Here is a 22621-nt window from a genome sequence, read left to right on the forward strand (position 1 = left end):
ACACCTTGCAGATATCTTAGTTTTTTTAGTCTAAATTAGTCCACTATGGCTCCAAAGAGAGTGAAAACGATAGTGTTATTAGGAAACCCAACCATATTACTGTTGAAAAAAAATAAGTCTTTCCTTCGCAAAAGAAGCTAGCAACAGCAACAGCTAGTTAGCAGACTCAAGAAGGAGTCACCGCTGCCAGCTAGTAAGTTTTAACCGCTGTGAGAGAGGTGCAAGTCTTACCGGGTTCCACCTTCACCCATGGTACGAGAGCTCACTGGTCATAGTGTTAGCGATACAAATCCGCTTCTTTTTCTTGCATTTTAACAGCTTCTCACCCTATCTCTAAGGGAGAGCCCGGACACCCTGCGGAGAAAACTCATTTCGGCCGCTTCTATCCGGGATCTTGTTCTTTCGGTCACGACCCACAGCTCGTGACCATAGGTGAGAGTAGGAACGTAGATCGACCGGTAAATTGAGAACTTCACCTTACGACTTAACTCCTTCTTTACCACAACGGACCGATACAAAGTCCGCATCACTGCAGAAGCTGCAGCGATCCGCCTGTCGTTCTCTCGTTCCATGCTTTCCTCACTCGTGAACAAGACCTCAAGATACTTGAACTCCACTTGGGGCAGGATCTCATCCCCAACCTGGAGAGGGCATGCCACCCTTTTCCAACTGAGGACCATGGTCTCAGATTTGGAGTTGCTGATTCTCATCCCAGCCGCTTCACACTCGGCTGCGAACCGCTCCAGTGAGAGTTTGAGATCACGGCTTGATGAAGTCAACAGAACCACATCATCTGCAAAAAGCAGAGATGCAATACTGAGGCCACAAAACCGGACTCCATCTACGCCTCGGCTGCACCTAGTAATTCTATCCATAAAGGTTATGAACAGAATTGGTTACAAAGGGCAGCCTTGGCGGAGTCCAACCCTCACCGGAAACGACTTACTGCCGGCAATGCACTCTGACACCGGTCGTACAGGGACCGAACAGGCCGTATCAAGGTGTTCGGTACACCATACTCCCGAAGCACCCCCCACAGGACTACCCGAGGGACACGGTCGAATGCCTTCTCCAAGTCCACAAAACATATGTAGACTGGTTGGGCGAACTCTCATGCACCCTCGAGGACCCTGCCAAGGGTGTTGAGGTGGTCCACTGTTCCACGGCCAGGACGAGAACCACACTGCTGCTCCTGAATCTGAGATTCGACTTCCCGACGGACCCTCCTCTCGGGCACCCCTGAATAGACCTTATCAGGGAGGCTGAGGAGTGTGATTCCCCTGTAGTTGGAACACACCCTCCGGTCCCCTTTCTTAAAAAGGGGGACCGCCACCCCAGACTGCCAATCCAGAGACACTGTCCCCGATGTTCATGCGATGTTGCAGAGGTGTATCAAGCAGGACAGCCCCACAACATCCAGAGCCTTTAGGAACTCCGGGTGAATCTCATCCACCCCCGGGGCCTTGCCACTGAGGAGCTTTTTAACCACTTCGGTGACCTCATCCCCAGAGATAGGAGAGCTTGCCTCAGAGACCCCAGACTCTGCTTCCTCATGGGAAGTCGTGTCGGTGGCATTGAGGAGATCTTTGAAATATTTTCCCCACGACTCACAACGTTCCGAGTCGAGGTCAGCAGCGCACCATCCCCACTATACACAGTGTTGATAGTGCACTACTTCCCCCTCCTGAGATGCCGGATGGTGGACCAAAATTTCCTCAAAGGCGGCCAGAAGTCTTTTTCCATGGCCTCACCGAACTCCTCCCATGCCCGAGTTTTTGCTTCAGTGACCACCAAAGCTGCATTCCGCTTGGCCAGCCGGTACCCATCAGCTGCCTCAGGAGTCCCACAGGCAAAAAAGGCCCGATAGGACTCCTTCTTCAGCTTGACGGCATCCCTCACCGTTGGTGTCCTCCAACAGGTTCGGGAATTGCTGCCACGACAGGCACCGACCACCTTACGGCCACAGCTCTGGTCGGCTGCCTCTATTGGCGGAACATGGTCCACTTGGACTCGATCTCCCCCGCGTCCCCCGGAACGTGAGCAAAGTTCTGTCGGAGGTGGGAGTTGAAACTCCTTCTGACAGGGGATTCTCCCAGACCTTCCCAGCAGACCCTCACAATATGTTTGGGCCTGCCTCGTCGGACCGGCATCTTCCTCCACCATCGGAGCCAACTCACCACCAGGTGGTAATCAGTTGACAGCTCGCCCCTCTTTTCATCCGAGTGTCCAAGACATGTGGCCGCAAGTCCGATGACATGACCACAAAGTCGATCATCGAACTGCGGCCTCTGGTGTCCTGGCGCCAAGTGCACGTGTGGACACCCTTATGCTTGAACATGGTGTTCATTATGGACTATCCGTGATGAGCACAGAAGTCCAATAACAGAACACCGCTCGGGATCTGATCGGGGGGGCCGTTCCTCCAAATGATGCCCTTCCAGGTCTCACTGTCATTGCCCATGTGAGCATTGAAGTCCCCCAGCAGAACGATGGAGTCCCCGGCGGGGGCGCTCTCCACCACCCCCTCCAAGGACTCCAAAAAGGGTGGGTACTCTGAACTGCTGTTTGGTGCGCATAGGCATAAACAGCAGTCAGGACACGTCCTCCCACCCGAAAGCAGAGGGAGGCTACCCTCTCGTCCACCGGGGTGAACCCCAACGTACAGACGCCGAGCCGGGGGGCAATAAGTATAGCCACACCTGCTCGGCGCCTCTCACTGTGGGCAACTCCAGAGTGGAAGAGAGTCCAACCCCTCTCGTGTGGACTGGTACCAGAGCCCAAGCCGTGTGTAGAGGTGAGTCGAACTATATTGAGTCGAAACTTCTTGACCTCACTCACCACCTCGGGCTCCTTCCCTGTCAGAGAGGTGACATTCCACGTCCCTTGAGCCAGCTTCTGTAGCCGGGGATCGGATCGCCAAGGTCCCTCCCTTCGGCCACCGCCCAGCTCGCACTGCACCCGACCCCTATGGCCCCTCCCACAGGTGGTGAGCCCATGGGAAGGGCGACCCACGTTACCCTTTCGGGATGTGCCCGGCCAGGCCCCATGGGTGCAGGCCCGGCCACCAGGCGCTCGCCTTCCAGCCCCATCTCCAGGCCTGGCTCCACAGGGGGGCCCCGGTGACCCGCGTCCGGGCAAGGGAAACCTTCTTCCTGAATTTTTCATCTTCACAGAGGTTTTTAGAGCTGTGCTTTGTCTGGTCCCTCACCTAGGACCTGTTTGCCATGGGTGACCCTGCCAGGGGCATAATGCCCCAGACAATTTAGCTCTTGGGATCATTGGGACACACAAACCTCTCCATCACGATAGGTGACAGCTCAAGGAGCCAGGAGGGGAAAAGCCAGTACTGTTCAGTACTATTTGGGCTGCCAACCTGTCAAGCCGATTCCATATGGGTGGTAAACCACTATTGATTGCTTATTGGGCCTCCAAATATGTTACAGACACAACTTTTAAAAGTTAATAATAATGTATATAAGAAATGAACCTTCAGTAAACTCCACAGTTGCCACATTGGTGCATCTGTTTCTTGCTGCCCATAGTCTACTGTCAAATGAAATTTGGCCACATGCCTAGAGGTAAATACAAGAGACCTTGTTCTCATCCATTTGTTGTTTATTAGCCTTTGATGATGTGTTCAATGCGGAAAAGTGGACGTCGAAAACCAACTGCTCAAAATTACGCGAGCAAGGATTACACAGGTATACCTAAATGTTAAGTACCTGGTTATGTCCTGGTTATGTATTTACATTCAACCAGCTTGAAAATATGACTTCCTTCCTTACCCTCCATCTGCCATCTGGCTCGGCAATCATTATAGGTCACAGGCGATCATTATAGGTCACAGTGGAATGAAACAAAACAAACCCCATCATCTGCAAAGAGCACAGTTGCAGCTCTTCAACTGAAAATCCTCCAGTGCTTAATTTTTTAGTTTCACTGTGATTTGCCTACATTGTGCACTTTTGCTCTGTTTAGGCCTGTCATTAACATCTACTCAGAATTGTCTGTAAATAGAACCATAACATAATCTATGTTAGCAGATGTACATACTCAGTCCGCACCAATCTATTCATATTTGTACAGAGAGCACAGAAATGTGATCCAGTCACAAGTGGTCACTTGAGCCATAAGTATGGACACTTTCCAACATTTGTTGTAATCACACAGACGGTCTCCTTCTGTTCAGATCACACATGACAAGGTGCACATTAATCCTGGGTTTAAACAGGGCTTTAAAGCGTGTTGGCAATTCATCAACAATTACCTCCACTAGTTACCTGGTGGTTAGCAAGTTTTGCCTCAGATTTCTATGTTTTCTGTGCATACTCCAGCTCCCCCCACATTCCAAAAAAATAAATGTTAGGTTGATTGAAGAGTGGTGCAAAGGTATGAATTTGAAAATGCTTGTTTGTGTACTGTATATGTGCCCTATATACTGTATATGTGTGTGATTGACTGGTGACGAGTACAGGTTGTATGGTGCCTTTTGCCCAGAGTCGGCAAGGATAGGCTCCAGCTCACCTGCGACCATTATGAGGACAGGTGGAAAGGAGAATGGATGAATGAATATGGATTACACATACATATAGTGAATACCTTCAAAACCATTTCCTTAAAGGTCCCACGCCATCATTTTAAAAAATTATTTTTTATAATCTTTGTTACTCTTTTATCGGGTTTGGAAGATAATTTGGGTTGAAAATGCCCATACTGTCCTTTTCATGCTATTCTAGTTGGTCTTTTACACCTAGCAGTTGAGTCGGCCTCATTAATATTATTATTATTATTATTATTCTAATTAATATGTGGCATGTGAATATACATTTATAGCGACCTTGCATTTGGATCATTGAATGTCTTACTATCATCGTGAAGCAGAATCCACCAAGCGTTGGATTGTTTGCCCACAACTCATAAACCCACAGAGGAGGATGTGGGAGAAATAAAAGAGAGGAGAATATTTTTAAAGGCGAGTCTCATTCCATCATGACGTTCATCTCTCGGACTGCAAGCTTCGCTATTTAGTCCACAGTTACATTCAACATTATAAGTACAGTTAAGTATTGTTGTAAAACACAACACATATGCTTTTGTATTCTGTATTTGCATCTCAGCTGGGTTGCTCGCTCCAAAGCTGGATTTGCACTTCTAGCAGCGTGTGGAAGCTTGTTTCCGAAATTATTTTCCACCAAATGGTCCCAAACACAGCGCAATTATGGTTCTGAAATTGTTAGGAATTTCTCCAGTTATAAGTTGAAGCCATTTATTCCTCAACTCATCTGAGTTTGGCAGGTGATGCAAAGCTTTGCACATGACGCAGCAGCATTGTCACTCAGCCAGTTTTCCTGAGATGAGTAGGTGTTTACCACCCGCAAAGTGGGTAGGTACTTAAATAATGAGTAACCTTAAAAATCTGATCCAGTCGTTTTGGCAAGCCTTATGCCGTTTATCGTCTTTTGCATTAATTTGACCAAATGCATATATGTCAAACCAGTTCAGAGACTCATTTTTACCTGTTACGCATAAAACAGTGGAAAAGATTAGACTTTGATGGAAGGGAACCTATCAGTTTGTTTTTTTGTAGGTGTTATGATTGAGTTTGTGTCTCAATCTATAAAAAAATGAATAAAACAAAGTCTTGTAATGCAGCCCTATGGGGGGCACAACCCAGTGCAAACTGTAGGCTAGTCCAAAGCCCGGATAAATGCAGAGGGTTGCGTCAGGAAGGGCATCCAGCTTAACACTTTGCCAAACAAATATGAGCGTTCATCCAAAGAATTCCATCCCGGATTGGTCGTGGCCCGGGTTAACAACGTCCGCCACCGACGCCGTGAACCTGCAGGGCGCCGGTGGAAATTCAGCTACTGTCGAAGTCCAAGAAGAAGAAGAAGAGGTGGAAAGCGGGTTCTTCGGCAGAAAGAGAAAAGGAAAGCACAGAGCCTAGAACTGAATGAGGGGACTTTGAATGTTGGGACTATGACAGGAAAATCTCGGGAGTTGGTTGACATGATGATTAGGAGAAAAGTTGATATATTGTGTGTCCAGGAGATCAGGTGGAAAGGCAGTAAGGCTAGAGGTTTAGGGGCAGGGTTTAGGGTTAGGGTTAAATAAAATAAAATAATTTTACCATGGTGTAGATGGGAAGAGAAATGGAGTCGGGGTTATTTTAAAAGAAGAGTTGGCTAAGAATGTCTTGGAGGTGAAAAGAGTATCAGATCGAGTGAAGAGGCGGAAACTTGAAATTGAGGGTGTTATGTATAATGTGATTAATGGCTATGCCCCAAGGTAGGATATGACCTCGAGGTGAAAGAGAAATTCTGGAAGGAGCTAAACGAAGTAATTCTGAGCATCCCAGACAGAGAGAGTGTCGTGATTGGTGCAGATTGTAATGGACATGTTGGTGAAGGAAATCTAGGGGTGATGAAGAAGTGATGGGTGAGTACGACATCCAGGAAAGGAACTTGACAGAAGGTGGGAGACTTTGCAAAAAGGATGCAAATGGCTGTAGTGAACACTTTTTTCCAGAAGAGGCAGGAACATATGGTGACCTAAAAGAGCGGAGGTAGAAGCACGAAGGTGGATTACATCTTGTGCAGATGATGTAATCTGAAGAAGGTTACCGACTGTAAGGTAGTGGTAGGGGAGAGTGTGGCTAGACAGCATAGGATGGTGGTGTGCTAAATGACTCTGGTGGTGGGGAGGAAGATTAGGAAGACAAAGGCAGAGCAGAGAACCATGTGGTGGAAACTGAGACAGGACGAGTGTTGTTTAGCTTTTCGGGAAGAGGTGAGATAGGCTCTCGATAGACAGGAGGAGCTTCCAGAAGCCTGGACCACTACAGCCATGGTGATCAGAGAGGCAGGCAGGAGAATACTTGGTGTATCTTCTGGCAGGAAAGGAGAGAAGGAGACTTGGTGGTGGAACCTCACAGTACAGGAAATCATACAAGGAAAAAGGTTAGCTAAGAAGGAGTGCGACAGTGAGAGGACTGAGAAGAGGCGAAAGTAATACATTGAGATGCGACATAGTGCAAAGGTAGATGTGGCAAAGGCCAAACAAGAGGCATATGATGACATGTATGCCAGGTTGGACACTAGAGAAGGAGAAAATGATCTATACAGGTTGGCCAGACAGAGGGATAGAGATGGGAAGGATGTGCAGGAGGTTAGGGTGATTAAGGCTAGAGATGGAAATATGTTGACTGGTGCCAGTAGTGTGCTAGATAGATGGAAAGAATACTTCGAGGAGTTGATGAATGAGGACAATGAGAGAGAAGGGAGAGTAGAAGAGGCAAGTGTGGTGGACCAGGAAGTGGCAATGATTAGTGAGGGGGAAGTTAGAAAGGCATTAAAGAGGATGAAAAATGGAAAAGCAGTTGGTCTGATGACATTTCTGTGGAGGTATGGAAGCATCTAGAAGAGGTGGCTGTGGAGTTTTTGACCAGCTTGTTCAATAGAATTCTAGTGCGTGAGAAGATGCCTGAGGAATGGAGGAAAAGTGTGCTGTTGCCCATTTTTAAGAGGGTGATGTGTAGAGCTGTGGGAACTATAGAGGAATAAAGTTGATGAGCCACACAATGAAGTTATGGGAAAGAGTAGTGGAGGCTAGACTCAGGACAGAAGTGAGTATTTGCGAAGACCAGTATGGTTTTATTCCTAGAAAGAGTACCACAGATTCATTATTTGCCTTGAGGATGTTGATGGAAAAGTACAGAGAAGGTCAGGAGGAGCTACATTGTGTCTTTGTAGATCTAGAGAAAGCCTATGACAGAGTACCCAGAGAGGAACTGTGGTACTACATGCGGAAGTCTGGAGTGGCAGAGAAGTATGTTAGACTAATACAGGACATGTACGAGGGCAACAGTACAGTGGTGAGGTGTGCTGTAGGTGTAACAGACGAAGTTAAGGTGGAGGTGAGACTGCATCAGGGATCAGCCCTGAACCCCTTCCTGTTTGCAGTGGTGATGGATAGGCTGACAGATGAGGTTAGACTGGAATCCCCGTGGAGCATGATGTTTGCAGATGACATTGTGATCTGCAGTGAAAGCAGGGAGCAGGTGGAGGAACAGTTAGAAAGATGGAGGCATGCACTGGAAAGCAGAGGAATGAAGATTAGCCGAAGTAAGACATAATATATGTGCATGAATGAGAGAGTTGGTGGGGGAATAGTGAGCCTACAGTGAGAAGAGATAGCAAGGGTGGAGGACTTTACGTACTTGGGGTCAACCGTCCAGAGCAATGGTGAATGTGGTCAGGAAGTGAAGAAACGGGTCAAAGCGGGTTGGAACGGGTGGAGGAATGTGTAAGGAAGAGACAACCGGAAGCAGAGCTCGAGGTGGCAGAAATGAAGATGTTGAGGTTTGCTCTCAGAGTGACCAGGTTGGATAAAATTAGAAATGAGCTCATCAGAGGTACAGCCAAGGTTCGATGTTTTGGAGACAAAGTTCGAGAGAGCAGACTTCGTTTGGACACGTCCAGAGGAGAAATAGTTAGTATATTGGTAGAAGGATGATGAGGATGGAGCTGCCAGGCAAGAGAGCTAGGTGAAGACCAAAGAGAAGGTTGATGGAGGTCGTGAGGGAAGACATGAGGGCAGTTGGTGTTCAAGAGGAGGATGCAGGAGATAGGATTACATGGAAAAGGATGACGCGCTGTGGCAACCCCTAAAGGGACAAGCCGAAAGGAAAAGAAGAAGAAGAAAGTCTTGTGCTTTTTTTAACAAAAAAAAAAAAACTGTGCTCACAGCTCGGAAAACCTATTATAGACCTCTACCAACACAACAGAACTTCTGCTGTTTTACATATTGAAGTTAATGCCTAGAGATTGGATTTTATGGGGTAATGAAGGTCGCAAGGACTCCTTCTGTGGTTTACTTTCAGTTGAGTGCATTAAGTTGGTGTAAAACAAATAGCCTTGATTATTTTATAGCATAGATTAGATAAATGCACCTAGCTTCAGGCTACATTCAGCATAACGATGAGGTCGGGTTTACCAAACGGTGCTGTAGAAATCTTCCATTAAAATGCCACACATCATGTTAGTAGCCATGATGATGTAGTTGTATTGTATAGTACAGTTATCATTCCTTAAGCGTCCACATTTGTGTTAAACATAAATAAAAACAGAATACAATGATTTGCAAAGCATGTTCAACCTATGCCCGTCCGTGACCTTCGATCCCTCAGGCGGCACTGCATCAAAAACTGACATCAATGTGTAAAGGATATCACCACATGGGCTCAGGAACACTTTAAAAAACCAATGTCAGTAAATACAGTTCGGCGCTACATCTGTAAGTGCAACTTGAAACTCTACTATGCAAAGCAAAAGCCATTTATCAGCAACACCCAGAAATGCCGCCGGCTTATCTGGACCCGAGGTAATCTAAGATGGATTGATCCAAAGTGTAAAAGTGTTCTGTGGTCCGAGGACTCCACATTTCCTATTATTTTTGGAAATTGTGGACGTCGTGTCCTCCGGGCCAAAGAGGAAAAGAACCATCAGGGCTGTTATGGACGCAAAGTTCAAAAGCTAGCATCTGTGATGGTATGGGGCTGTGTTAGTGCCAATAGCATGGCTAATTTACACATCTGTGAAGGCACCATTAATGCTGAAAGGTACATGGAGAAACATATGCTGCCCTCCAAGCAACATCTTTTGCATGGACACCCCTGCTTATTTCAGCAAGACAATGCCAAACCACATTCTGCACGTGTTACAATAGCGTGGCTTCGTAGTAAAAGAGTGCAGGTATTCGACAGGCCATTGAAAATGTGTGGCGCATTATGATGCGTAAAATACGACAACGGAGACCTCGGACTGTTAAAGAGCTGAAGCTGTATATCAAGCAAGAATGGGAAAGAATTCCACCTACAAAGCTTCAACAATTAAGTGTCCTCAGCTCCCAAACATTTCTTGAATGTTGTTAAAAGAAACATGTAACACAGTGGTGAACATGACCCTGTCCTAGCTTTTTTGGAATGTGTTGCAGCCATAAAATTCTAAGTTAATTATTATTTGCTACAAAAAATAAGGTTTATCAATTTGAACATTAAATATCTTGTCTTTGTACTGTATTTAATTAAATATAGGTTAAACACGATTTGCAAAACATTGTATTCTGTTTTGTTTAACACAATGTCCCAACTTCATTGGAATTGGTGTTGTAAGATAGCATCATAAAGAATTAACCTTCAAGTCCAAGTTGTTTTATGATCTATACGACTGCGATAATGGTACGCCCTTTGCCTTGTTATGAATTGAGCAAGAATGTCCTTTTTTTCCTCTGCAGGCACCCCTTTCAGAGATGATCAGGAGCGAGACCTAAAGATGGCACTAAAGGGGACAGATCCTTCTATCCCACTAGTGTTCGTCAGTGGCAATCATGACCTTGGAAACACCCCCACGCCGAGGACAGTAGAGCAGTACTGCACTGCATGGGGGGATGACTATTTCAGCTTCTGGGTAAGCAATTACCGCACAAATTTTGTACAATAATATGATATATTTTGTACCACTACACTGTATATACAGTAAGTACAGTTGCACTCTATATAACACACGTTTTAAATTAGTGGAACCTCTAAAGTTGACTCTTGAAGTTGTAATATTTAGAATTCCACCAACCTTTTCATCCAAAAATGCGTTTTAATTTGGACACTGCTGTCATCCAATGTCGTCATGCAGGACGCACCCCAGAATCCCTTTCTAGACCTTAGTTCAGTACAAATGCCTTTAAATGCCATTAAAGTTGAGTGACCGTTTTATTGTTTTTACATTTTATGATGGCAATAGATTTTCTATTGCAACTTTCTATGGGAAAATTAATTTTAAAAGTGAAACATTTGGAGGTTGACCAGTGTCCCGGAGGAAATTGTTTGATATTAGATGTTACAGTGTATGTTATGATGTTATTCCTTTAACGCAGTTCACGTTTAGTTTTTCTTTTCTTCTTTTTTTACACAATAGCAGTTTATACACAGCGCTTGTAGCATGTAGCATCAAAGCCACTGTCACCCGTTTCTGTTTTAAGATTTAAATGTGTGCCATTTTTGACTCCTTTAGGGTTTATGATGGTTAAATTTAGACTTGACACTCATCAGAAATTGTTAATTGTACTTGCGCTGGAACGTAATGAGTTGTCTGCACTTTTACCTGCTCGCCACCGACTGTGGAGCTATTTAAATGTAGATTAGCTGACGTCATCAAGATGACATTTAAATGTTTATCAAATTGTTCATCCAATACTCACTGGCTAGTCGAACTGTTGGTTTTAAGGTGACTGGATGAGTGATAATCAAGAAAATAACATAAAGGATTGCATGCTCTTTGAATGAGAGTGTGGTGTTTTGGTCTGTGCTGCACTACCAAATGTAGGAATTTCTAAAGGAATTTTTTAAAGCGACAATATTTTCTGGTGTTAAACGTGCACTTTTGTCATTGTTTGAAATGGGTATAATCAATTAATTGATTGTATATGGATTGCATTTGCATTTGATTATATCAAACCTGTGGAATTGAATAACTGTGTCTTGTGGACAACCAGGCTGCAACAGAGGTGTGGTGCTGTTGATTCAGTCTTGAATCAAATTACATGTATGTTTGTGGTGTGTACTGCAGGACGAGCAGAGTCCACAACAAATTTCCCTATGGGGATATTCAAGTATATGGAATACAACAAACTAATTTGTAGTGTAAAGAAGCACAAACAACAATTTATCAATTAATTGAGCACTAAAAAAAAATATAATGCCTGTGGCTACTATAGTTTAAAAGCATGAATTAATGAGGTTTTGCCATGAACACTGACTGAATCATTTTGCTCTTTCTAATGTCTCAGGTGGGTGGAGTCCTTTTCCTGGTTCTGAACTCACAGTTGTTCTATGATGCTTCGGCCTGCCCTCAGTTGAAGGAGGCTCAGGAAACATGGCTGGATGAGCAGCTGAGCAAAGTCTCCTCTTCCTCTGTAAATTGTGCCCTTTATTTGCGATCAATAAGTTTACTACAAGATCATCATAAGTTTGTTCCTGTCCAGGCACCAAAACACATCCTGGTATTCCAGCACATTCCACTGTACATAAAGAAGCCTGATGAGGACGATGACTACTTTAACCTGCAGAGGGAAGTCAGACAAAACCTGATGGACCGATTTCAGCGAGCTGGTAGGACAGTTTTAACTTTTCCTATATCTGTTACTCTGCCTTCATTTTTATAAACAATCTCATCAGGACTGAGTGATTTATCAGTTTTATTGATTAATTTGAATTTATTTGTCATTTAGATTTTTCTTTAAATATTTTTTTTAGTAACTTTCGTAGTTCAAAGTGCGTCCTCTCTGATGTGCACTGCTTACACTAATAGCATGTCTGCGGCTAGAGAGGAGTTTACAAAACCAGAATAAGTGTTGCCAAGTGTTGATATATATATTTTTTTTTTGCACATGTTGCAAATGCAGTGATTTATCCACATATTGGAAACTTTTGACCCAAGGTATGTGCTTCCATGCCACAAATAGTTTGCCGAGGTGGCCTTGCCAAACCTGTACACTTCTAGACAAGAAAAGAGCATTAGAAACTCGGAGGGGGCTTTGGCATTCCTCTTGCTCTATGTATGGACCAGTCAAGTCACCATTAAAATGTTCATTTATGAAGGATTGTGTTTACATACATGTTTTGACTAAAGGGACATTTTCCACACGGAGCCACTTATTTTCTTATTATGAGTAAAGAAAATAATATTAATATTATTTCTGTGGAAGTTGATACAAGTTAATGCTCACAACAAAACTGTTTCAAAACTTGTCTGGTATCAGAAGAAATGAAGCCAATCCCAGAATGGCAAAAGAAAATGGATTAAAATTGGAAAATAGAAATTTGTGAATTTCATTTTAAGGCCAGCCCTACATCTCACAGTGAAATTAATAGAGAATGATCTTGATTGTTTTGTTCTTTGACCAGGTTGTTGCCAAAAACAAGGAGCTAAGTCTCATCCAGTACTATAAAATATAATACTTTAAGATGATTTTAGCCGTGCGTGGTAGGTTGATTGAAGAGACTAAATTGCCCGTAGGTGTGAATGTGAGTGCGGATGGTTGTTTGTTTCTACGTGCCCTGCGATTGGCTGGCGACCGGTTCAGGGAGTACCCCGCCTCCCGCCTGAAGATAGCTGGGATAGGCTCCAGCAGCCCGCGACCCTAGTGAGGATAAGCGGTAAAGAAAATGGATGGATAGATAAAATGGTTTAAAATATCTTGTCTTAATACTTTGTAGCTTCTTAGCTTTCTGTCAGCCCTCTTCATTGCCAGCCTATCCAAACTGTAGCACATTTAAGATCCTCGCCCAGAGGAATCATTCATAGCAAAAACCACAGGAGAGGATTATTTCGCACACACAGGACAGCTACAATTGATTTAAATAATGCACTGACTTCCTCAAAGTAATTCCTTCTTCAAATTCCTTTATTATGGACTCATAACAGTTTGTAAGAAAGCAGAACACTCACAAGGACACTAAATCTTTACTGAACACACATACACACACTTTCTTGTCCCACTATCAGGCCGATTTTACACACCTGATTGACAGGGCCTCTCATACGGACACGCACACCTTCTTCTCAATCATTCATCAAGGTGACTGCCGGGGGAGAGTATTAATTAAATTACCCATCCATTATGTCTGCATGGATTTAACCATGTTGGCCCGTGTTGGTCTGATGACCCCTCTCACATTATAGATTCCTTTTTCTAACAAATAGTAGTTAATGATTAAAAGGAAAACACTAATTTCATATGCAAAAAAACAGGGTATTTTTGCAGATGCACTGCCATGTAAAACATGTTGAATGTGTCATCCACACACATCTTGGCAGAAGTTATATATTCAAACAGGATACAGGGCATGCTGTAGGACATGAAATACTTACACGCAATACATAAGGTGATAAATACTGATGACTTTCATGCTACTGCTGACTTTGAAAACAGTGTACAATATGTCTTCCTCATGTCTGTCCTTGTATGTGCATACACATCCAATCAGAATAAATATAAAGTATTCTACTTGCAATCAATGTCTAAGCTGTGTAATACGTTAGGTGTTTTCACATCTTATAAATGCTCAATTCTCTGATTGTTTTCTTTAGCAGTAACATATGGTTAAAAGTCTGAGAGCCAAAAATCTCAATTGAATTGATACGCCCTAACACAATTCGTATAGTTTTTTTTTCTTTTCATTTTTTCTTACTGCGTGACTACTTCAAAAACAGTATTTGTGATCACCCGTATCTCCATACTTAAAACACATTACAGATCCATCCATCCATCCATCCATTTTCTGAGCCGCTTCTCCTCACTAGGGTCGCGGGCGTGCTGGAGCCTATCCCAGCTATCATCGGGCAGGAGACGGGGTACACCCTGAACTGGTTGCCAGCCAATCGCAGGGCACATACAAACAAACAACCATTCGCACACACATCCACACCGACGGGCAATTTAGTCTCCAATTCATGCATGTTTTTGGGATGTGGGAGGAAACAGGAGTGCCCGGATAAAAACCCACGCAGGCACGGGGAGAACATGCAAACTCCACACAGGCGGGGCCGGGGATTGAACCCCGGTCCTCAGAACTGTGAGGCTGACGCTTTAACCAGTCGGCCACCGCCACTTTACATATCATTTTTTAAAATATTATTTTTCATCACAACAAAATGAAAGTGGTGTATAAATTATAATGTGATGTCACTGATGTGGAAAATTTTTTTCGATACATTTTGTCATGTGAAATAGTTTAGCTGTTGTAAAGTTAATCAGTTTGAACATTAAATACCTTGTCTTTGTAATGTATTCACATGATGATGATACAGTAATTTGTTTGGTATTAAATATTAAATTCAATTGAATGTATCTTGAAAAGGATTTGAAAATCATTGTATTCTGTTTTTATTTACGTTTTACACAATGTCCCAACTTCACTGGAATTGGGGTTTGTATATATAGATTGATAGATTAATGGGTGGATGTACTTCATGCCACTTGATAAATTATTACTTGATTTAAATGCAGCTATTATCGTGGACGGTTTGATATGGCACATAACTATGCGCTTACGTTCGACAATGACTGTCGGGGGCTGCACTTCAACGTTCCACTTTTTGTGTTCCACGAGCATTACATTATTCGTTGATCGGTAAATGAATGATTTAACGGATTCAGAATGGTGAACATCTGCTTTGCAATGCATCTTAAGAATTTCGCCCACACCTAATACATGATCAAACAATGAGATGGCGCCTGATAGGGTAAAATTTTATTTCTATTTTTCACATTTCCCACCCACCATAATTAATCAAATCGCATCTGTGTTGCCGGGTGTGAAGCGGCTGGGATGAGAATCAGCACCTCCAAATCTGAGACCATGGTCCTCAGTCGGAAAAGGGTGGCATGCCCTCTCCAGGTCGGGGATGAGATCCTGCCCCAAGTGGAGGAGTTCAAGTATCTTGGGGTCTTGTTCACGAGTCAGGGAAGAATGGAACGGGAGATCGACAGGCGGATTGGTGCAGCGTCCGCAGTGATGCGGACTTTGTATCGGTCCACTGTGGTAAAGAAGGAGCTAAGCCGAAAGGCGAAGCTCTCAATTTACCGGTCGATCTACGTTCCTACCCTCACTTGTGGTCACGAGCTGTGGGTCATGACCAAAAGAACAAGATCCCGGATACAAGCGGCCGAAATGAATTTCCTCCGCAGGGTGTCCGGGCTCTCCCTTAGAGATAGGGTGAGAAGCTCGGTCATCCCGGAGGAGCTCAGAGTAGAGCCGCTGCTCCTCCACATTAAGAGGAGCCAGATGAGGTGGCTGGGGCATCTGATTCGGACGCCTCCCCGGGGATGACCCAGGACACGCTGGAGAGACTACGTCTCTCGGCTGTCCTGGGAACGCCTCGGGATCCCTCCCGGAAGAGCTGGATGAAGTGGCTGGGGAGAGGGAAGTCTGGGCATCCCTGCTAAAGCTACTGTCCTCGCGACCCGACCCGGATAAGCTGTAGAAAAGGTATGGATGCATGGCATCTGTGTTGTAACCGTTCAAAAGTCCCAATTTAGCATGCCAGACAATAATAACAGAAATATTAAAGGATGGCAAAATATGAATGATATTTGCTGCATTGTTGAGCTCGGATTATAATGTTGTTTGTCTTCTAGCCAGTTTCCTCTCATCCATGCTAAATCATGTCTCTTTTAGACATATAATGGTTATGGTAATTTCCCTCTTACCCCCATTGCGTTGATTTATACATGCATCATGTCCCTCCCCTGTGTGCTCTTCTCACCACTGCACCCTATGATCTTAAGCTTCCAGATGTGCTCTTGTACTATGGTGATCATTACTGTCATTACAGTAAAGGGCAGCATCATTAACCTCCCATGTACACGCACACACACACACACACTTATTCACAACTTTAGGCACTAAGAGGGAGGGGTGGGTTGTTCAAGCACAGTGCAGAAAAATCTAGCATCAGATTGAGCATGACTCTATATTCTTTTTTCATCACACTGAACTGTTGTCTACATTTGTGTCTGACTCTTGACAGGATGAATAAATGGACAGAGTATAATACAATTTTTATTTTATTGTGGGTCTAATGGAGTCCTGGGAATTTTACTCAGACACACAAATATGTACAATGTAGTATAATCAGAAATGCAAAAATACTGCATGCAACAAATGTGGTTTTATTTTGAGCCATATATACTGCTAAATAACACTAAAATAATAAATGTAATTAATGTATCCCTGCTGATCTGTTTTTCATTTCTCAGTTATTTGTAGTAAGATGCGTCCATGCAATCCCCCCCCAAAAATGTCATATGTGGATGTCTGCTTTTGGACGCGTAAATGGCTGTGCAGGTTTGCATTTTTCTATGCATGACAAATTTGTCTACAAGTATCTATGTTTTATCTCGGCACCACAGCTGCACATCGGAAAAAGGAACAACACCAATTAGTTTTTGTCAGGCTCGTCAGAGTGAGCAGTTACACCACGGGATTGTTGACTGCATTCCGTCTCATATTAATGATACACTGTTTCTGTGTTATGACCCCCTGTTGGGCTAGTAAAGCATCACACAGTCCCTTTTTTAATTGCACAAGCGCTTACTGTGGGTTGGGATGTGACAGTAATTTGTTTGGTATTAAATTTTGCCGTTCCTTTTGTAGCAATTCATGCCTGTGTTTTATTTCTTTTTAAACTAAAGACTAACATAACTTAAGTTTGGAGTTATAGTGGGTGTGAACTTTTGGTATTGTTTGTTGACATCATTCCCGTATTGATGTAATGACCCCAAAGGCAGTTTTGTATTGCTCCTGAGGGTGCGTTCATGCTGCTTCATCGCTATCATACCTGTAATCATTGTAAATAAGGCTCCCTTAGGCCTTACTGTTGTTACACTAAACTTCTCAGTGCAATGTGTGCAGTTTAGCCAGCATTTTTGTTGCTGCAAGCAGAAGTAGTAAGATGTGCACAAAGTTCAGTGTCATATTTGTTGTGTAAGTTTGATACACTTCTCATGGATAAATACTGAAACCCTGTGCCTGGGGACCGGTGTGTCCTATTCAAGAGGTAATTGGAGGAGCAGGAATCCCAGTAGTGCTCTCAGCCTCTCTTCTCACCATACAGTAGATGGAGGACTGTAAATAGATTTGTTTGACCCCCCCCCGCACCACCTTTCACTTCCTCCTTTGAGAGTTTTTACTCCTCATGCAGAATACTTTCAGCATACAAGCATGGACAAATTGGTTGATATAAAGACAGATACTGCATACGTTTCAACTCCAAATTAGTAAAATCTATACAAAAACAACATACAAGCATGGACAAATTGGTTTATATAAAGACAGATACTGCATACGTCCATCCATCCATCTTCTACCGCTTATCCGAGGTCGGGTCGCGGGGGGAGTAGCTTTAGCAGGGACGCCCAGACTTCCCTTTCCCCAGCCACTTCATCCATCTCTCCGGGGGGATCCCGAGCCGTTCCCAGGCCAGCCAAAGGATGTAGTCTCTCCAGCGTGTCCTGGGTCGTCCCTGGGGTCTCCTCCCGGTGGGACGTGCCCGGAACATCCGAATCAGATGCCCCAGCCACCTCCTCTGGCTCCTCTCGATGTGAAGGAGCAACAGCTCTACTCTGAGATCCTCCCGGATGACCGAGCTTCTCACCCTATCTCTAAGGGAGACGAAAACCACACTGCTCCTCCTGAATCTGGGATTCAACTTCCCGACGGACCCTCCTCTCCAGCACCCCTGAATAGACCTTACCAGGGAGGCTGAGGAGTGTGATCCCCCTGTAGTTGGAACACACCCTCCGGTCCCCCTGGGGTGGTGGGACCACCACCCCAGTCTGCCAATCCAGAGGCACTGTCCCCGATGTCCACGCGATGTTGCAGAGGCGTGTCAACCAGGACAGCCCTACAACATCCAGAGCCTTGAGGAACTCCTGGCGAATCTCATCCACACCCGGGGTCATGCCACCAAGGAGCTTTTTAACCACCTCGGTGACCTCAACCCCTGAGATAGGAGAGCCCGCCTCAGAGAACCCAGACTCTGCTCCTTTATGGGAAGGCATGTCGGTGGAATTGAGGAGGTCTTCGAAGTATTCTCCCCACCGGCTCACAACGTCCCGAGTCGAGGTCCGCAGCGCCCCATCCCCACTATACACAGAGTTGATGGTGCACTGCTTTCCCCTCTTGAGACGTTGGATGGTGGACCAGAATTTCCTCGAAGCCGTCCGGAGGTCTTTCTCCATGGCCTCACCGAACTCTTACCATGTCTGAGTTTTTGCTTCAGCGACCACCAAAGCTGCATTCCGCTTGGCCAGCCGGTACCCATCAGCGGCATCAGGAGTCCCACAGGCCAAAAAGGCCCGATAGGACTCCTTCTTCAGCTTGACGGCATCCCTCACCATTGGTACTGCATACGTTTGAACTCCAAATGAGTACAATCTATACAAAAACAAGGGCGCACCTGGTAAAGTCATTGGGATTCCCAATATGGCTTGTGGTTATTGAATAGTACATACATTAGCTAATTAGTAGTCATGGTGTGTTCTGTTATGTTGAATCTTGTTTTCTCTTTCTTTGTCGCTCCCCTCCTCTCACTGGATGTCGTTATCAGGAAGGGTCTTCCACTATTCAAAAGGGAAGGCCCATTTATCAGCCAGCGGGGATTTGATAAGAAGCCACAGCTAAGCCTTTAACCCCACTGTTTTAATGACGAGGTTGAACAATGGTTTTGTTTTTCGCTATACAGTATCTCACAGAGTATCTGTTGTGTCCTCATGCTTCAACCAACAGTTAAGATTAGTAATGATGAAGTAGCCTACAGACCAACAAATTAAATGGCTGTTTGTTTACTTGACAACAGAATTTTGAAAGTGGGTCTGAAAGTGGAAGTTCAGTCACATCATGATTCCTGTCTAAATATTGAAATGCTTAAATTTGTGAATGTGAAACCAGGGCATGCGCCTGTGCTAGTAGACCACATTAAGTCATTTATGCCACTAAACATCATGATCTTAATAATACAGCAATAAAAATTGTGTAGTATTGCTCTACATTTATGCCGTTACATTTACATTGTACTTGTCAGAATAGTTTTCATGCAACAAACCTTTACTTCAGTATTTTTGTTAAGAAGAAACACTGCATTTACTCCGTTGTATTGAGGTACATTCCGCTTGCTACTTTAATTTTTAACCTCAATTCACAAACAAATCACTTTATGAACAATTTTTTTGAACAAATATTGCTTTGGACTTTCTTTCAACAACTTTCACCAACTTCCGCAAATTTTTCCCCGAGTTACTCACCGGAGCGGCGTCCGCGGTCTTCGGCGTATGAAGGCGGAGTCGGCGCCACAGAAGGAAGCGATCCGGCTTCCAGGTGAAACGCCGCAAGAGAGGATACAGATTGGCATTCCCGTCGATCCACCTCGCGAATGTACGCTCTCTACCCAACAAAATGGACAAGCTTCTTGTCCATTTCTTGTCTTCTTCTGATAAAGACCAGTAAAGACTTTGGACATTCCGCCGCCATGTGCTTTACGGAGACCTGGCTTTGTGACGCTGTACCCGATGGCGCCGTCATGCTTCCCGGCTTCCATCTTCACCGGGCAGACTGCGACATGGAATCATCGGGAAAACAAAAGGCGGCGGGATATGCTTCCATATCAAGGAAAAATGGTGTACGGCCGTTACGGAGCTCAGCACACACTGCAGCCCGCATTTGGAGTCGTTGTTTTTGAACTGTAAGCTATTCTACTCGCCGCATGATTTCGCATCATTTATTCTAGCTGGCGTCTATTTTCCGCCTCAAGCTAACACGAACGCGGCACTGCTAATGCTCGGCGAACAAGTCAACGAAATTGAAAAAAAACACCCGGACTCACCCCTCATTATTCTCGGGGACTTTAACAAAGCTAAACTCAACCACAAACTCCCTAAATACAAGCAGCACATTGACTGTCCTACCAGGGAAAATAACATTTTGGACCACTGCTATACTATGCTAAAAAACGCATACCGTGCCAAACTTCGTGCACCACTGGGCTCGTCTGATCACTGCTTAATTCACTTAATACCGACGTACAGGCAAGAACTTACATGCGCGAAGCCTACGGTGAAAACAGTGAAAAAGTGGACCAATGAAGCAAAGATGGAACTTAACAGCTGTTTCGACTGCACAGACTGGAGTGTCTTTGAAAATTCAGCTGGCAGCCTGGATGAATATACGGACACTGTCACATCCTATATCAGTTTCTGTGAAGATGTGTGTGTGCCAACAAAGTCATTTCGCACATTCAACAACAACAAGCCGTGGTTCACTGCCAAACTTAAGCAGCTTCGCCAAGCTAAGGACGACGCATATCAAAGCGGGGGGACTGGGCCCTGTATAATCAAGCTAGAAACCAGCTGACTAAAGAATTTAATTAAATTAATTAAAGTGCAAAGAGGAACAATGCAGCAAAGTTGGAAAAACAGTTTAGCGCTAACGACTCTAAATCAGTCTGGCATGCATTCCAATCGCTGACAAATTACAAGCAACGATCCCCCCCAAGCTGAGAACAATAGCACACTAGCCAACGACTTGAATACCTTCTACTGCAGATTTGAAAAGGACACTTTCACAAACTGGGACTGCATTTCATCCTAGAACACCTTGGCAGTGCAGGGACCTACGCGAGGATCCTGTTCATGGACTTCAGCTCAGCGTTCAACACCTTCATCCCTGAACTCCTTTCCTCCAAGCTTCTCCAGCTCAGCGCCTCACCTGCCATCTGCCAGTGGATTTACAGCTTCCTGACGGGCAGGACACAGCAGGTGAGGCTGGCGGAGGCCACCTCATCCACACGCAGTATCAGCACTGGGGCGCTCCAAGGTTGTGTCCTCTCTCCACTGCGCTTCTCTCTCTACACAAATGTCTGTACCTCAACGCACCTAGCTGTCAGACTCCTAAAGTTTGCAGATGACACCACTGTCATCAAGGACGGTGACGAGTCTGCATATCGATAGGAAGTGGAGCGGTTAGAGCTGTGGTGCAGCCGACACAACCTGGAGCTGAACACGCTCAAGACTGTAGAGATGATCGTGGACTTCAGGAGGCCCCTCATGCTGTCCAGCTGCCTGTGTCAACCGTCGAGACCTTCAAGTTCCTGGGAATTACAGTCTCTCAGCACCTGAAGTGGGCGATCACCATCAACTCCGTCCTCAAAAATGCCCAGCACAGGATGTACTTCCTGCGGCTTCTGAGAAAGCACGGTCTGCCACAGGAGCTGCTGAGGCAGTTCTACATAGCGGTCATCAAATCAGTCCTGTGTTTTTCCATCACAGTCTGGTTTGGTGCTGCTACAAAAAAGGGCAAACTCCGACTGCAACGGACAATCAAAACTGCTGAAAGGATTGTCGGTACCCCCCGACCCACTCTTGAGGACTTGCACGCTGCCCGAACTAAGACAAGAGCATGCAAAATCCTCTCGGACCCTCCACATCCCGGTCACCAGCTCTTCCAGCTCCTTCCCTCAGGTTGGCACTACCGATCAATGCAAATTAGAACTAGCAGACATTCCAACAGCTTATTCCCTCTTTCAATCAACTTCTTAAACACCTAACCTACAATTCGATTGCAACATGCTGGCAATTCTTTGTCTTTTTGTCTTGAGTTTGTTGTCACATTTCTGTCGGGCCAATTATATATTACTCGTACACTCATTGTATTAGTCTCACCACGCAGCACTATTTGCATATCTGTTATTGACCAATAATGGCCACTCCTGCCAGAGTAGCATCTGTCCCATTTGCACACTGATTGAGGCGTATCTGCAACATTTGCACTATCAACATTGTTCCAGACTATCGTACTCGTCGCGTGAAGTCTCTGCACCCTTTGCACAATGGTCATTACACCGGACTATTGTAATATTAGTCATTCGAACTGCTCTTAGTGCTGGAGGACTGCATCTTTTTGCACAATTATAAAAAAAAAAAATGTACCGGGATTACCAGAAAACTAGCAACCCTTTATTGCTCAGTGACTGTTTTTTTTTTTGTCAATGTCTCTGTGTCTCAAAAGTGT

The 22621-nt window shown here is 44.7% G+C and overlaps 1 protein-coding gene across 2 annotated transcripts in view; it reads left to right on the forward strand.

Annotated features, from left to right (window-relative positions):
- cpped1 (calcineurin-like phosphoesterase domain containing 1) overlaps positions 1-22621 on the forward strand; it is a 50553-nt gene that overhangs the window by 16642 nt on the left and 11290 nt on the right. For both annotated transcript variants that reach the window (XM_061706044.1, XM_061706046.1), the window contains exons 3-5: positions 10294-10466; positions 11842-11967; positions 12037-12163. In XM_061706044.1, the coding sequence (XP_061562028.1) occupies positions 10294-10466; positions 11842-11967; positions 12037-12163 (426 nt within the window). The remainder of the gene's footprint in view (positions 1-10293; positions 10467-11841; positions 11968-12036; positions 12164-22621) is intronic.

This window comes from Phycodurus eques, chromosome 19 (assembly GCF_024500275.1).
Source record: "Phycodurus eques isolate BA_2022a chromosome 19, UOR_Pequ_1.1, whole genome shotgun sequence".
Lineage (NCBI taxonomy): Eukaryota > Metazoa > Chordata > Actinopteri > Syngnathiformes > Syngnathidae > Phycodurus > Phycodurus eques.